At 32.6% G+C, this 13510-nt stretch overlaps 1 protein-coding gene across 1 annotated transcript; it reads left to right on the top strand.

The window, feature by feature from the left end:
• The first annotated feature begins 7781 nt into the window (after positions 1-7781).
• On the top strand, positions 7782-12458 carry LOC144559100 (putative serine/threonine-protein kinase PBL3). The gene is made up of 6 exons (XM_078308045.1): positions 7782-8112; positions 9925-10271; positions 11006-11141; positions 11319-11455; positions 11549-11672; positions 11860-12458. The coding sequence occupies exons 1-6, from the start codon at positions 8049-8051 to the stop codon at positions 12315-12317; spliced, it is 1266 nt and encodes a 421-aa protein (XP_078164171.1). The 5' UTR covers positions 7782-8048; the 3' UTR covers positions 12318-12458.
• Positions 12459-13510: the final 1052 nt, after the last annotated feature.

Genomic DNA, 13510 nt, shown 5'->3' on the forward strand with positions numbered 1-13510 from the left:
AGTGGTCTCTATGCTACGGCTCAATATTCGAGTTTTCAAAATTCAAACGGTCGATCCGAACCGTTCATCTTATTCTCCATATTAATATCTGCTTGGAGACCAAATTTTATAATTTTCTGAATTTTTTTACTATTTATTAAGCCACCTTGAAAATCGCTAATCCAACGGTTTTACTGTTTTGTGCAGCCACCGTTGGATCAACAATTTTGTAAAATACTTAATAAATAGTAAAAAAATTCAGAAAAATGTAAAATTTGGTCTCCAAGCATATATTAATATGGAGAATAAGATGAACGGTTCGGATCGACCGTTTGGATTTTGAAAACTCGAATATTGAGCCGTAGCATAGAGACCACTATGCTATCCATAGCACCCCAGCCTAACTCTATATATATATATATATAGAGAGGAGGGATCGGATGACACCCTTTTTTGGTGACATCGGATGACACCGTGCATTTTCAAAGTCCAAACGGTCGATCCAAACCGTTCAACTTGATGGATATGTTAAAATGTGCTTGCAGATCAAATGTTACATTTTTCTGAATTTTTTTACTATTTATTAAGATGGGTACAAAAATTCAACGGTCTGAATATAGCGATTTTGTTAAATCCTTAATAAATAGTAAAAAAATTCCAAAAAATGTAAAATTTGATCTGCAAGCACATTTTAACATATCCATCAAGTTGAATGGTTTGGATCAACTGTTTGGACTTTAAAAACTTTGATAATGCACGATGTTATCCGATGTCACCAAAAAAGGGTGTCATCCGATCCCTCCCTCATATATATATATATATATATATATATATATATATATAGAGAGAGAGAGAGAGAGAGAGTAGAACTAGGGTGCTCTTAAGCTTACCAAAGTTTTGGTGAGCTTAACTCTAAAACTCATCAAATCGATATTAAATGACGAATCCAAACCGTTGAAACCCACCTACCTTACGTGTGATGCATCTACATGTGAAATTTTTAAACATTCGAATTAATTTGGTATAAAGTCAAGTGGTCAAAAACATTCAAAAAATGAATGCACTAAAATTAATTTATTAACCTTCTAATTTTGATCGCTTGACTTTATACTAAATTAATTTGAATGTTTAAAAATTTCACATGTAGATGCATCACACGTAAGGTAGGCGGGTTTCAACGGTTCGGATTCGTCGTTTGAAATTGATTTGATGAATTTTAGAGTTAAGCTCACCAAAACTTTGGTGAGCTTAAGAGCACCCTAGTTCTACTCATATATATATATATATATCCCTTCTTAATTAAATATGTCACTTACATACTAAATATTTAATTCACTTCCTCCTTAATTGAACGTGTCATTTACATACTAAATACATAAATCACGTCCACCTTAATTGAATGAGTCATTTACATACTATAAATATACAAATTACTTGCTCCTTAATTGAATGTGTCATTTTCTAAGGCTGCTTTTTTCATTTAGTCTTGACCATTTCTGCCGGCTAATCATAAGAACATAATTAAATATAATTTTTTGTTAATTGCGGGGAGATGCGATGGGAGAGACACAATATATAGAGAGAAAGATCCCACTTACAACATTTTAAAGTTACAACATCTTATACCAATTCAATTTTGCGATTTTTAAAGTCCAAACAATCGATCCAAACCGTTCAACATAATATCTATATTAAAATGTACTCGACCTAAAATATTAAAAATATTTTAAAAAAATATAGAATTAGATGTGCAAGTGCATATTCATATGAAAATCATTTTAAACAATTCAGATTGACCGTTAAAATTTGAAAAACAAAATTATTTCCATATAACGTTCCAATCCGTCCCATACAACCATAGACTCACTCAATTTTTTTTTTTTTTTTTTTGAGGAAACACTCAATTTGATATATGCAAGTTGCAAAGTACCGAACAAATAATGATTCCCCTTTTGACCTTGTGCTCCTGAAGTTGAAATCGATATTTGATGCATATAACAACGTGAGTTTTCCAAGAGATATTTAAAAAAATAATATGGATGGGAAGCGCAGTTTCATCCTTTTGACTTTCTCTCCGTTCTTCATACGAGAAACATATCAACTTGAACTTAAGTGATAATTAAAGCAGTACATGTCGCTTTAAGCAAAAACAAAACAGCAATTAATGTGCTTATAATAGCAGCAGAGCCAGCTTTGATAACTCCACTCTGTACTTTTTAGTTTTAAAGACTATATATGAATTTAAAAGTATTATTTTCTACAAACTATATCTAGAGTAGTACTACTGGTTCCAAGTGGAGAATACATATAAGGTCGTCGATTAATGACCTTGCTTAATTGAACAATTTTATAAAGTTTTGTACCTTCCAAAACCATCAAATAAAATACCATCTTCAAAATGTATTAACAAAATATTTATGTAGAATTCTCATTTCTCTCTCTCCCTACCTCCTATTTGTTTTCATAAATTCTCTCGTCTCTTCGCTTCTTATGGTTGCCTTTATCCCTCTCATTTTTTTTCCCATTTTTGTTGGATGGTATATAATCAGTGGTGGAGGAATGTTCAATATATGAAGTCCAATTGATCACAATTTAATTTCAAAAAATTTATAGTTAACATAAAAAATTTGAGTAAAATGATATAAATCTATAAATTTGATATTTATTCGCAACATAAAAAATTTATACAATTGACCCAATTTATATTTGACCTCCATAGCTTGTAAGTCTTATTGCCCTGTATATAGTTGAGTGTGTAGTTCGATATAATAACTTAGTATGTCTTTTTTTAGTATGCATCCATTTATTTTTTTCCCTAAACGTTAAAAAGAAAAGGTAAATATTATAGAATAATTATTTTTCAAAAAAAAGGGGGGTGATGAAGTCGTCATAATGTTGCCAGTTCAGATGTACTTGTCGCATAATAAGATTTAAAGCTTTTATATTTATTTTGCTCTTCCGTCGTACTTTTATTTTTTTAATTAACAATAAAGAATTAATTTAACAAATTAACCCATAAACCGTCCGTTACAAATTGATATCGAAATCAGATCAGGTATGGTTTTGAATAACATTAAAAATTGTCTTTCGTCATGACAGGAGAAGAATAGAGGGTATTTTAGTCATTAATTATTTGGAGTGGCAAAATTACAAATTAATGAAGTTTTGAGTGGTATTTTTACAATTTCAAATTTTGGGATGGCCTTTTTATATAGTTTGAACCAATTTTCCTTTTTTTTTTTTTTTTTTTTTTTAAGATTAATGCCCGTAGGCTAATAAAACCAAAAAATTGTATGCGCGCAAGGATGACCACGTCAGGATGAGAGTGACGCGCAGACTGGGTCCACGCGTAGCTTTTTCCATTGAACCGCAATCAGCATCCCTGGTTCCCTACCAAGTACCAACGAGTCACAGGAGCTTTGAATCGAATCGGCAGATGTCCAGTGACCAGTGGCAGTCTGTTGTAAAAAAATTGAAGTCTGAGAGTACTCTCGTAACCCGAATGACCTATAGGCTATAGCGGTATGAATTCGTTACCTCTGAGTTAGCTCAAATTTTGAGGTTAGATATATGGGTCGGATTGGTCTGAATTGTGATCGAACGGACTTCAGATGAACTTTAACAGTGCGTTAATGCAGAGAATTCGGATTCTAGCGAGATGACCTAATGGCTAAGCGAATACGACGTCACATAAACCGTAAGCAAAGCGCAATTTCGTCTGAATTCTGCAAAATATCAAAACTTTCTAACACTCCGTACATCTTCGGTAAAAAATGAAATTACTTCTGTCCCCTTCAATAAAACAAACATTAATATAAGGGGGAGTTTCATATATCCCCTTCAAAAACTTCAATATTACGTATTTTCTCCTCTAAAGTTTATAATATCATATTTACCCTTCAAAACTATAAAAATTCACGTATTTACCCATTATGAATTTACAATATATAAAATAAATTTAAAACTATTTAAATAATAATATTCATGATTCTAACATTTAGCTCAGACCATTATACCCTTATTTCTCACTGTTCTCTCTCTCTCTCTCCGTCCAAGTGCATGCCATAGGTCCACAACTCAGACTCTCCCACCTTTATTTTCTTCTCTCGGCCTCACACCTCTCTGACACGGAAACTGCTATTTCAGCGACTTTGCAAGGAAATTCTCAAGGAAGAGTGAGCCCGGCATCTCGTATGAAAAGTGAGTCCGGCTAGGGTACTCTAAGAATTAACTGTGTTGGTTTCTCTTCTATTTTGCTTAGTTTTAGAACTGATGTAAGGCTTTCACTGGTATATATGCTGGTACCGAACTGATGGAAGGGGTAGGAATGAAGTCATAGAGGAAGAAAATGAGTAAGGGTACTATAGGAATTATTGTACTGGTTTTCTCCTGCTATGTTTAGATTTAGAATTGATATAAGGGATTCACTGGTACATTGATACAGTAATGTATGGGAGCGAAGAATTATGTAAGGGTACTGGTACACTGATGAAATTTGCCTACGGGTGTGTTTGAAGCAAAAGGAAAAAAAAAAATTAGAGGAAAAGGGACTCTTAAATTAACTTGATGGTAAAATTATTATTTTTAGAGGAAGAATTAAGTTGGATTGACAAACAGAGGTATTTGTGATAAAATAGATATAATTTGGGGGAAATTATCAAAAATAGGTGACAAATTTTAAGACAATCTGGATTGGACTATATTCATTAGCAGAGGATATCTTCGGGAAGGATATGAAATTGAATTATTTATATATGTACTAGAGTTATTGGGGTTTGATTAATTAGAGTGACACAGAGAATGGAGCTGCTCAATTTGGCGCAATCAATGGAGTTGGCGCTAAGAATTGTAGCGGTCACAGAGAGAGGAGAGGAGGGAGGGGGTATATTGGTCATATTTTATTAAATAATAGTGCTTGGTAAATTTTAAATATTAAGTGTTATTGTTTTATTATTTTTGGGTAAATCTGTGAGTTTCAACAGTTTTGAAGGGTAAATACGATATTACAAACTTTTGAGGGGGAAATACGTAATATTGAAGTTTTTGAGGGGATACATGAAATTCCCCCTTAATATAACATGATGTTAAAAAAGATGAACTAATTGTTTCAATCATTTTAATATCAAAAAGTAATTAGCAGCTAATACTAAAAGAGATTTTAATATTAAGTTTTAATAGACTTGTAAGCATTTTTCATTACTCAAAAAATAAATTGTTCAAATATTTTTACTTAAAAGAATTGTTCCATTCATATTGTATCGTGTTTAGTAAATATAGTGACACTATATTAAGGATAACATTATTACTAGTATTGAAAAATTAAACTGCTATATTTTATTTATTTTTTTAAATCTTCGCAGAAGTTGAAAAGTCGTGAGGGGGAATTGAACTCTCGATCTTTGAGTACAACAACTCTAGGACATTTTCCTAGCCAATTGTGCTACATCCCCTTTCTCAAAATTGCTATATTTTAACATCCTGCAAATCTCCACCTTATAGATTCCTAATTAAAAAAAAAAAATTCTAAAATTCAAATGTAAAACAAACTGATGTGAGCTAAATTATTTATTATATGAGGAGGGTTGCAATACCTCATGTCTTTCATACTTCATTATGTCTTATATTTAATATTTTTAGTTTCAAAATTCAAATTGTTGATCCGAACAGTTCAACATGATATGCTAAAATATGCCTAGGAATTAAATTTTGTATTTTTTGTAATTTTTTTACTATTTTTTAAGATAGGTACAAAATTATTATTTTTGGACCGTTCAAAAACAGTGATTTTATACTTATCTAAAAAAATAGTAAAAAGTTTGATAAAATTATAAAATTTGGTCTCTAGGCATATTTTAATATGGATATTATGTTGAGCGGTTCGGATCGACAATTTAAATTTTGAAAAATGAAAATATGAAATATGAAATATGCTGAGCTATGAAAAGTACGAGGTATTGGAACCCTCCTCTTCCTATACACCTATAAAAAGAATCTCATAATTTCTACCGTTCTCATGGAAACTTCAAAAAAATTATATAAAAATATGATATATGAATTAATTTTTGATAAATTCTTGAGTGTCAATTAAAATATTAAATGTAGATAAACTATCAGACAATTTTATTTTCATAGTTTTAATTATTAACCTTTCAAAAAATAGAGATGTATTGAGATTTTGAAAACAAAAATATAAAATATGAAATATGATGAGGTATGAAAAGCACAAGGTATTGGAACTAGGGGTGTCAATGGGTACGATACGGGTAGGGTGGGAGCATTTTCATACCCATACCCACTAAGAATGATCTTACCCATACCCTACCCTTACCCATTAAGATTTGACCTTATCCTACCCTACCCTTACCCGTTAAAATTATCGGGTAATGAAACGGTAGCAGGTGAATAACAAATAATATGACTATAACAATTAGTTTTATTATATTTTACAAATAGAACATCAAAACTCATTTATTTCGCACATATACAATGATATTACTAATAAAAAATAAAAATAAAAATAATTGTGCAATCAATTTCAACTAAATTATATTTTTTTATAAAACAGGAAAATTCAAAAAAAAAATATATCTTTCGAAAAAATTAATTATTTAATTAAAGAACAAAACATACAAATAAAAATAATATGTTTAATATTTTTCTTACAACAAAAATAATACACTAAATAATAAAAGTACTCACTAATTATTGCTCAAATATTATCATATTATTATATTTTATATAATTACCCTATAGGGTAACGGGTGCGAAATAGCTTTTACCCGTATTCTTATCCATTTAGCTAATGAAAAAAAATCCTTACCCATACCCATACCCAATAAACTAACGAAAAAATTGCTTACCCATACCTGCCTTATCGAATACGGTACGGGTTGGATAAACGACTAAAAGGGTTCCTATACACCTATAAAAATAATCTCATAATTTCTACCGTTCTCGTGGAAACTTCAAAAAAATTATATAAAAAATATGATATATGAATTAATTTTTGATAAATTCTTGAGTGTCAATTAAAATATTAAATGTAGATAAACTATCAGACAATTTTATTTTGATAGTTTTAATTATTAACCTTTCAAAAATAGAGATGTATTGAATGATTTTGAAATTTGTTTAGATAAAAAGAAGTTCTGAAACCAAAAAAAAAAAGACGTTCTAAATTTATTCGAGTGTCAACATAATAAGTTGAAAATATTAATTTAGAAAAACAATATATTACTTAATATATTTCAGTTGTTAATCAATAATGAACTAGGGTCCTAGATCAATAATGCCACTGCCATCGAGACTAAACATCTTTGGTCATGTTTGATTGTGAAGTAAAGTTAAACCGGATTAAATTTCTTACTCCAAACTAAATCGGAGTAAGTTAATCATGTTTGGTGGAGTAAGCTAAACCACCTCTCTAGATGGTATAAGTTACTCCGGTTTAGCTCAAATATTACTCCATCTTAAACCTCCTATGTTACTCCTCATTTGACTCCTTAAGGGCGTGTTCGGCCGACAAATGGGAATGGACGCGGACGCGGGATTTGAACTGAAAAACACTGTTCCCGTGGGAAAAAAAAAATTCAGTTGAACTGAATTTTTTTTTTCCCACATAAATAGTGATATGACCGAACACGCCCTAAGTGTGAAGCAAGAGGTTTACTCCACCTCTTACTCCACAACCAAACATGGCCTTTGGGACCAAGTATCTAGGTTATTCATATGTGATTCATTATTTCTTTAGGGGTGTCAATGAAATGATTCCGTACATAGAAGGCCCCCTACATATCTTGTTCTTCACCCCACGAGGGCGGTGCGTGCGCTCTCTTTCCTTCCCTCTCCCAATTCATTCCTTTCTCTTCTTTCTATTCCCTTTCATAATTATTCATCCGTACTGGTTCCCAGGATTAGCAAAAAAATCCGACTCAAAAGTGTGAAAGGAACTGATCTTTACTACGGTCCTGTCTCTTCCTCTCTAGTTGAATTTATCTTCTCGACTCGGATTTGCTTGATTGGTGCTTGATATGCGTACCTAGAGTTACGGAAACAAAAGGGCAGGAGAGATGGGAAATTGTATGGATTCTTCTTCCAGAGTGGACAGTGCTCTTAATTCACAAATCGGTGCCAGTAAGTGATTCTGATCTACTCTTAAATCTTTTTGGTTTGGAAAACTTTTTGGCTGTTTATTTTTGTTCGCTCGGATATAGATTTTGGTATTTAGTGAAGTGGGTGGAAAGTTGAGTTTTGTACCTTCGCTTTCTATTTTTGTTCCATACCAGTATGGAAAATAGAGAAGAGCGATGAATTCAATAAAGTGAGTAGCTTTTCTCCTCTTAATGCTTGCACAGGGCGTGCTCTTACTTCCAATTTTTATTAATAGTACTTCGATCTGCTGTAATAGAAGTGAATGATCAACTTCTTTGAGCTACCTATTTAAAGCACTGCGTAATTAATTTCCCTATGTTTATTTAATGTGTTTTTTGCTATGATAACTAGCTATAATAACAAGCAGTCTTCATAAATTTTGTCTGTTTTCCCTCTTTTGCTTATTCTATTACCATACTTTCAGCAAATAAAAGAAACTTCCAGAAATAAAAGAGAAAGCGTAATGATTATTGAATATCTTATAAAAAAAATAAATGGAGGAATGAGCTAGTCATCTGCTTGGTGTGCCAATTAAGTTGAGAAATATTTATTTGATCAGAAATTGTTGGTTTCGGAGATTAGAGAACGTTATTGAACCAAGTTCGTTCCTCTATCAATTAAGACTAATTTTTCTAGGACTAGGATGTAGGGAATCAATGCTACATAGTACATATTATTATTTTTATAACAATGATGATGATGATGATAATAATATATTATTATTATTATTATTATTATTATTATTATTACTACTATTATTTATTTTCAGAAGTAATTAAATCTTGCACTTTATTGTGTGTTATTAACAATGTGGAGTAATTTATGAACTGTCTTTGCAAGACCTGGTGAATTGTGGTCCCACCAATTGTGTTGCATTTTATTCAGCTTGTACACATTAAGGTTGTTTATTTTATTATCTCCGATTCATGTAATTACCTTTTACTTCTATACAACAGCTACACATGTAACTCTTTATAATTGTCATGTGATTTGTATTAATTAGAAACTTAAATAAGCATTTAATTTGTAGACATGGTATGTGAATAATATAGACATGATGTGTGAATAATATATATAACGCCTATATTGTTGGATATCAAATTTAAGCTTTATTTTAAAGATTGTCAAATTAAAGAACGGTCAAGTGATCCTCCTCTTTAAATAAATGCTCAATGTGTGAATATATTCTCCCTTATCTCTAAAGAAGGTAGCTTACAGATTAATATGCAATTTCTAGAAAGCATGATTACTAGGTGGACAAAATTTTTTTACAGAAAAGAGCTCTTCTTTATTCCCTTATATATATATTTTTAAACACAAAAAAAAGGGGAAGCACTTTGGTCAGCCTCACCCAGGTGGCTTTTCTTGGGCTCACCGGTCAATAGGGGGATGCCATGTGTCCCACGCCTTTGAATTGCATAACAGCTTTGTATTTGGTTCACAGTTATGGAAGGCAGAGTTAGTACTTGTTTCGCCCAGGGTGAATGATGTGGCACACCCAATTTGTGGGTGACCTCCCCTGGGCAATTGTTAGTTCGCCTCATGAAAGGAGGGGTTTTCTTTATCACACAGACACAGTGCTTTTCTAGCTTTAACCTCATATAATAATGTCTTGTTCAATTGTTTCTCCATTCTTTAGGATTCTTTAGCAAACACAGTGTGATTCACAAATTTTCTGGGTTCAGAGGCTAATCATTGGATGTAAAATTTTTAAGGATTCACCGTAAGATCGGATCTTATGTGGAATTTCTTTTAAAAGTTTTAAAATAGTTGGTTTTTCTTTTTCTTTTTCAGGTCAATCAAAAACTAGCAAAACGAGTCTTTCATCCATTACCTCTCTCGGATCAGCTTCAACTTTTACCCAGCCTTCATACAAAGAAAAATCCGACACATTACCAACCCCGCGAACAGAAGGCGAGATCCTCTCATCTCCAAATCTCAAGGCATTTGCTTTCAGCGACTTGAGAACTGCCACAAAAAACTTTCGGCCTGACAGTTTGATCGGAGAAGGCGGGTTTGGCCATGTTTACAAGGGTTGGTTAGATGATCAAACCCTAGCGCCTTCTAAGCCTGGCAGTGGCATGGTGGTTGCAGTTAAGAGGCTCAAGCCTGAAGGGTTTCAGGGCCACAAGGAATGGCTGGTACGACTTGTTTCTTTGTTACTATTCGCATCTTTTCATTTCTGTTTTTGGTAATGGATGTATTGACAACCCTGGAAAATAGCTCTTCATTCTGTAATCCATAGTGACCTTGGGCATCTATCAAATTCACATTTCCAACTTCCAAGGATCACAATACCTAAACCTTAATAAATCCACTTACTGGTACGCTGCACGACCTTCATTTTACTAGCTGTTAACTGGGTTGTTAAAGATTACTAGGGGCACTGAAGTCACACCATGAGGGTTTTGCTTTGCCACAAGCAATATCAATATCTTCTGATCTTACTGACTTAATTACAGGGTTATCTAAATACTATAAAAAAGTTTTAAATGGAAGGATAATGGATTAAAGTATATAATGAGTTATCCAATCAACGAAAAAAAATAAGTTTGATCTAAATAAAAAAGTTTTGACTCAAAATATATGTTTTCTTTTCCAACTATATGAGTTGATGGTTTATATATATTTAACCATTTATAGTATCGTGTCTTGAACTTTTCTAGTTTTCCATCGAAATGTCCCATGCTCCATCCATATCATGAAGAATGCTACCGCAACTATTTTTGGTACATGAGGTAGCATTCTGCATTGCAAAATTTTTGATAGAATTGATCTAAAAGAAGACGGGAATCATTTTTTTGCAAATGAAAGTTTCCTCTCTTCCATTCTATAGTAATGTTATCTCTGATAGATAGCATATTGAAAATTTCAGACAGAAGTGGACTACCTGGGTCAACTCCAGCACCCAAATTTGGTCAAATTGATAGGATACTGCTCAGAGGGAGATAACCGTCTTTTGGTCTACGAGTTTATGCCAAAAGGCAGTTTAGAGAACCACCTTTTCAGAAGTACGTCTCTCACACTTGGCTCATGCTAAATTATTATTTGTCAAATACTTGTGGGAATATTCATGGGTTTCCTGACTCGGAAACCTAACATCATGTAACCAATTGCGGTTAATATAATTAGGGGCTCGACCCCTATTACTAAAAAAGATACTTATGGATTACACATTTTTTTTCTAGGGGGTGCACAGCCATTATCATGGCAAATAAGGCTGAAGGTTGCAATTGGGGCAGCTAAAGGTCTCTCATTTTTGCATGATGCAGAGTCCCAAGTCATTTATCGGGATTTTAAGGCTTCTAACATTCTCCTTGATTCGGTAATTCTTTCAAAAAATTAATCAAAAGCTTTAATACAAAAACTATTGGAATATTTAATTTCTTTTTTCTCTCTCTTTTATGATAAATTGCAGGATTATAATGCAAAGTTATCGGATTTTGGGTTGGCAAAAGCAGGACCTACTGGGGACAAAACCCATGTGTCAACCCAAGTCATGGGAACCCATGGATATGCAGCACCAGAATATATTGCAACAGGTTAATCCATACCACTCGGTTTATCAAACCATTTTAATAAGCAAAATTGCCTTCCTTTATACACTGAGCAATTCCTTGACCTGAATTTCTAATGTGTTTTCTCGGTCACCCAAATTTCAAACATCCACATTTTTTGTCAAATTTGAGATTTTACAAATAGGGATTTTAAGAACATTTTGTTGCACAGGTCGTCTTTCTGCAAAGGCTGATGTATACAGCTTTGGTGTAGTTTTGTTGGAACTGCTGACGGGTCGGCGGGCCCTCGATAGAAGCAAGGTTGGAATCGAACAAAACCTAGTTGACTGGGCCAAACCTTGTCTAGGCGACAAGCGCAAGTTATACCGAATTATGGACTCAAGACTAGAAGGTCAGTACCCCAAAAAAGGGGCCCAGGCAGTATCCAACCTGGCATTGATATGCATCTCCAGTGAGGCAAAATCAAGGCCCAAAATGTCAGATGTGCTTGAAAAATTGGAACAGTTGTATGATTCAAAGTATAATGTGTTGAACCAGGAAATTAGTAATAGGAAGGCGCCTAATTTGGTTGCTAAATCACCACTTAGGGCCCATGCTTCCCCACGTCGGTACTCTACGGCAAATGCATCACCATTGCCCACATATAGACCTGCTGCAAAAGCTCATTGAGTGAGAGGGAATTGTGTGAGGTGTTTGTTCCTTGTATATTTTTATGTATTTGGGGATTAGTGAGTGTTTTTTTTTATTAAATTTTGTGTTTTTTTTGGACTGGCTTGTGTAATGAAGTAATTTCTGATTGTCCACGGCAAATTGCTGGAATTTTTAGAAGTGATTATTATTTTCATATCATGTTTATCTTAAACCCGAAAGATTTTTTGGTCCTAAAGTTGTAACAAAGGCCTCTCTTTCGGAAAATAATTACTTCAATTTAGTAACTTCATGGTAATGCTAACTTTCATGTAGTTTGGCCTTTGAGGTATCCTCATTGATTAATTTTATTCCCTATCTATTTGTTTGTGAACTTGTACAAATTCGCTTTATTTAAACACCTTCATAATTTATGCAAAACAAGACTGAAAACCACCTTCATAAACTCATAAATATCCTTCATCAATTTTTGACATATATGAAATGCACATTTACGTATTTTTTTGATGTGCATCTTGCTTATTTGTATGGATATACACTCGAGTGTTCTTGAGTTCATCAAGTCTCTTTGTGAACCCAATTCTAAAATTCTAAAATTCATTTTCCTTACAAAGTGATGTGTTCACATGCACGAATTAATTTTATATAGAGTCAAGCGGTCAAAAAATGCTCAAAAAATAAATACATTAAAGTTAATGTATAAACCTTTTAATTTTGACCGCTTGACACTATACAAAATTAGTTTAAAATTTTTTAATTCTCATATGTAGACATATCATTCGTAAGGTAGATGGATCTCAACAGTTTGGATTTATCATTAAGTCAATCCGATAGATTTTAAAATTAGATTCACAAAGAAACTTGATGAACATAAAAACACTCTCGTTTCACCAAATCAAAACGTATTTTGACATCTATAAGCAATTGTCTCGAACTTCTTAAAAACACATTTGATTACTTCTCTAGATACAATTAAATGATGGGAGAATTTCATATATATCACTCAAAAACTGTGAAATTACATATTTACTATTCAAATTTTTGTAATTACATATTTACCATCTAAAAATCTAATAACTCATATATTTATCCAATATAACTTTAGTATATATCAAATAGAGAGTGACTAATGTGCATTCGTATGCATATGACCCGATATGCATACGGTTCAAATTTGAAATTTCAAAATCCAAAACGTCAATCCGAACTGTTCA

Source organism: Carex rostrata, chromosome 9, assembly GCF_964058835.1.
Source record: "Carex rostrata chromosome 9, lpCarRost1.2, whole genome shotgun sequence".
Classification (NCBI taxonomy): Eukaryota; Viridiplantae; Streptophyta; class Magnoliopsida; order Poales; family Cyperaceae; genus Carex; species Carex rostrata.